The sequence below is a fragment of the Neomonachus schauinslandi genome, chromosome 1, assembly GCF_002201575.2.
Source record: "Neomonachus schauinslandi chromosome 1, ASM220157v2, whole genome shotgun sequence".
Classification (NCBI taxonomy): Eukaryota; Metazoa; Chordata; class Mammalia; order Carnivora; family Phocidae; genus Neomonachus; species Neomonachus schauinslandi.
The window spans coordinates 14,223,345-14,228,194 of record NC_058403.1 but is presented as its reverse complement, the minus strand read 5'-3'; the positions used below and the strand labels follow the sequence as shown (position 1 = coordinate 14,228,194).

Here is a 4,850-nt window from a genome sequence, read left to right as displayed (position 1 = left end):
AAGAAAGAAAGAAAGAAAGAAAGAAAGAAAGAAAGAAAGAAAGAAAGGGAGAAAGAAAGGAAAAAGCCATAGAGGAGGCTAAGTTTTAGGCTAGAAAACTTGTTACAATCTATATATGTTATATATCAAACACACACACGCACACACACACACACATATATATATAATTTAGAGAAATTTAATATGTTGAGGACATTTCCTACCATCTACATAGGAAATAAGACTCCCAAAGAGGACATAAGTGTGTGTACCATTAAAATTAGTCAGCATCCTAGAGAGAACGGTGGGCTGTGGCTGAGACAGAGAAGAAATAGTTTTGTTTGCAGTTTAGACTTGGCAGTTTTAGAGTTGAAGGTCATGGTTGCCAAGTTAGTGACAACTTCTGGGAGGCTTCTAGATTAGTCATTACCTAAATGAAAAAGGCTATAGATAATATGGAGAATAAAGGAAAGTCTTTGGAATCCAACTTAACTGGGTCTTTGGGCAAGTTGCTTGCCCTATTGGACTTTTTTTATCTGTAAGAATGGGGAAAATAATATGTTTTCATAGTTGTCTTCATAGGAGATTATGTAGTGGTATGGTGGCATATTGAAAGTATTAGTATGGTAGATGTGAGAAGGTGCTTGCAGGAAGAGCAAGTTCTCACTGAGTACATGAAAGAACTGAAGTAATTAGTTACATACATATATAAAAGAGAGAAATAAGTTCCAAGTAACAGTGTTCTCTATGTAAGAATAGAGTGGGGGGAAGCTCTTGCTAAATTTAATTCAAGAGGAAAACATAATGTGCTTTCCATTGTTCAGAATTAAAATTTATGTAACCCCTTTGTGGTTTATCCCATTAGGCAAGGTGAACATTGTAACTTGCTCTGTTCCATGATATGTTAAAAGACATATAGCAAGTTGGTGGGTGATTCTCTGTCTTCCCTCTGCCTCTACTGGCAATATTTCCTATAGTCAAGGCTCTCTACTCCTGAATCCCAAAATGAAAATGATTTTGGAGATGGAATAATGAATGTGTATGAGTGATAAATAAACCATTGCAATTTCAAGCTTCTGGAATTTTTAAGTTCTTGGTTACTGTGATAAAACACAATCTGTTCTGACTGAAGAACCTTCAAAATTCCGTTTAAGTGTTAGAAAATGCAGATGCACACTTAATGTTCAAGTGGTATGACATATTCAGTCAGGACCTTGAAAGTATCTATCTTGTTTGCTTTTTTCAGACACTCTTTTTTTCTTTAAATATATTTTGTTTAGTATAACTAAAAGGCTTTAACTTTATGAAGGACGATAAAGAATTTAAAAAGTAGTTTTCTGAATTATTTGAAGTAACTTTATTTAGAGATAACCATGAAAACTTTCTTTTTGCTTAAGAACATGTTAATGACATAGAAATCAAGAAGCCTGATAGCAAAAATATTCTAGTGAATAAGCAAACAATTAAAATCACTTAGAATCTGATCAAGTAAGAATATCAGTTAAAACAGTAACTGAACTAAAAGCACAATGATCCAGCAGCCTAAGAATGATCCATCAACCTAGAGATTATATTTTTTACAAAGCTCTCTAGCAAGATGCTAGAGTGACAATTCAGCATGATCTTCTAATAAATGGAGTTTGCCAAGTCCCAAAGGAGCAAGCTGGTTGGAAACTTTTGTATATGTAGAGAACAGGTTGAAACCTACTAGACACATAGTCCAGGGGCCTGAAGCTGCTGAACACATAACTGAGAGGTTCACAGTCATAGGAGAGATATCTCAAAGGAGGGCAGGCACTGGACACAAAATTCAGTGGTCGATACCCACAGGAGATGAGGTTCTGTGGTTGACAGCCATAAGAGAAGTGGTTCTGCGGGTGGAAATGATTGGACAAACAGTTCTGATGTCTATTATACATTGATGGTTGACAGGAACTAGAGAGATAAGAACTAATGGGGAAAAAACTGATTCCTCTGCAGGGCCAGGAGGCACAGTATGTAGTGGAAGGATAGCAGGAAGTTTCATAGGTTGTGGGCCCACAGCTGGATTGTTGGTAGCTGGGAGGTTTACCACATGTCTTCAAGAAGTTGTCCAGAAGCCATGTTCTGTTTTGGCTGGGCAAGGAGAGACTATCACCACCGTTCATACCAGCAGTGTTGAAATTAGTGGATGAGGTAACAGGAACATGGCAGTGACTCCCAAGAGAGGGAGAACCATGGTTTCCAGGAGAGCAAATATTGGATGACATGGTAGAATTTGAAGTAAAGAGTTCAGATAAGCAGTGAAGAGTACCTTGTCTAAATCTGCATGAAACTAGACCACATTGCTTATATACCTTGGTGGTACCTGCCCAGACTCTCCTCCTACACATATTTTAAATAAGTTAGCATCATAACATTTCATTAGTTCATTGTTGTGCTGCCTGGGAAGATGACTTCCCACTCTTCCATAAAATAAGTCCAGTTTACATGTCCTATGTATCTGCCATCTTAATCTTTTCCTTGTTATCAGGCTTGAGAATTTATGATGCAATCACCTGTGTACTTTACCTGTTTTGCTTCTGTTCCCACCCCTCAATAATGCTTGATTAAAAGGAGTTCATTTGAAGAGATGTTTACCCCAGTCATTATCCACAAGAAAAAACACAGGAGGGCATAATCTTCATCTTTGAAGAAGAAACCTAATGTTGCAATACTTGGAGGAAGTATTTAATGTACTGAAATAGATCCTATATATCAAAACTTACTGGATTTTCCAGATGGAAAACCTCATACTATTCCATATTTCAATACTCAGCTGAAAATCTAATTATGTGGTGGTGTTCTCTGTGTATTTGTCCTGACAGTCAATTTCAGTTAAGCATCTTAGAGTACATTTTAAAGATCTTCACCCTGACGACTTGATATTCTTCATATTTAAAAGTTGGGTTTGATTTCCAAAAACTGAAGAAATGTATGTGATATTCCTACATGGTAACACTGATGACATACTTGGTTTTACTAGCAAAAATATCATCCATGTCTGTTGGTGGCATTCAACTAAGAAGATAAACATGATATCAAAAGTCATCACCTTGTATACTTGCATTCCAGAATTAATGGATGTCTTCACCTGAGATAATTTACTAAGACACCTCAGTCTTCATACAATTAAAGTGAACGAAGATTAAGAAATATTTTAGTGTCGGGCGCCTGGGTGGCTATTTGGTTAAGCGACTGCCTTTGGCTCAGGTCATGATTCTGGAATCCCAGGATCAAGTCCCGCATCGGGCTCCCTGCTCAGCAGGGAGTCTGCTTCTCCCTCTGACCCTCCACCCTCTCATGCTCTCTCTCTATCATTCTCTCTCTCTCAATAAATAAATAAAAATCTTTAATTAAAAAAAAGAAATATTTTAGTGTCACATGAAGAAAGATGTTTGAATAGTTCTTACTTGGATACCATGTAAGGAACAATCTCTGGGCCTTATTTTGGATTGTTCCCCAAAGATGTGAGTTAATCCTTACAGATATTGATTTCCTTGGGTCAGTAGTCATCCAGAACCAGAAATATTTCTTTTCAAGCTACTACTGAGGTCAAAGATGATGGAGTTGGGACTAACTGGAGAAAGGTAAATATTCCAAGCAGCAATTTGATGATCCTTTTGGTGGATGCTTTCCTATCACACTACAGCCCCAGTTCCTTTGGGGAACATGGCCTTGGGGAGGCATGGTGGCATCAGTAACCATGAAGTCACTTCCCCTCTGCACGATCCTCTTGTCCCACCAATACCCATTGTCCCTGTATTATCCATTGAAGAGTCTAGAAGACGGATTCATTTTTTTCCCCCCTGAGGAAAGATATTTTACAATGCTTATAGCTTTTCAAGTAAAAGTAAGGAGATCTCATACACCCATGCAAGATGCATAGGAAAAGGGGATGATTATGAGCACATTTGTGATATATATTTTTTAAATGTTTTATTTTTAAAAAACATCACAGAAAGCATGACCTTGGTGCAGATGGAATGTTCAGGTCTCTCTCCTGAATTTCAACTTTTTTTCTTTTGTTTCAGATAGTGGAGAAAGAAATACTTGATGTCTCATGTGGGGAACTTTCCAAATCAGTATACCGCATTCTTCCTCACAGAAAACCTCAGAAGACTTCCCATTAGTGTGAGTCCTGTTACTGGTAAAAATAACAGAGGATATTGAGTCATCAAGAGTTGAGAGTTTGAGAAGTCTTTTTGATAAATTCCTTATCTCCTCTAAGAGCTTTAAGCCTTTACAGATAAATGAAATCTCTTAAACTCTTACTTGCTTCCAAAAAAGATTCTTCCTCTCACCTTGACAACTCCTAACCAAAATAGTTTTTTGTGTGTCACAACTAAGATCCTCATGATTTAGTTCAAGATTCTCTTTACTTCTTTTGTTTCTTGCAAAGTTCAAAAAGAAGTGATAACCCACTAGTCTATAAAATCTCTTCCTCAGCATGTAGGCATGCTGCATATGAGTTTCAAAAAGATAACTAAAATCTTTCTTTTTAGTCCATAGTAAAAATAGATTTGGTCTTTATAGAACTGCTATTGAAATGTATTTGATAGGGCGCCTGGGTGGCTCAGTTGGTTGAGCGACTGCCTTCGGCTCAGGTCACGATCCTGGAGTCCCTGGATCGAGTCCCGCATTAGGCTCCCTGCTCGGCGGGGAGTCTGCTTCTCCCTCTGACCCTCCTCCCTCTCATGCTCTCTGTCTCTCATTCTCTCTCTCTCAAATAAATAAATAAAATCTTAAAAAAAAAAAAGAAATGTATTTGATAACTGGGACATGGCTGAGGCTACAGTTATCAAGCTGAATGTGACCCCATCATTAATCATCAGTAAATAAAATGTAAGTTA

General features: G+C 37.6%; 1 protein-coding gene across 1 annotated transcript; it reads right to left on the bottom strand.

Moving 5' to 3' along the window:
* Positions 1–1,592: 1,592 nt before the first annotated feature.
* On the bottom strand, positions 1,593–1,898 carry LOC110570050 (keratin-associated protein 25-1). The gene has a single exon (XM_021678021.1). It carries the CDS (start codon positions 1,896–1,898, stop codon positions 1,593–1,595), a length of 306 nt encoding a protein of 101 aa, XP_021533696.1.
* Positions 1,899–4,850: the final 2,952 nt, after the last annotated feature.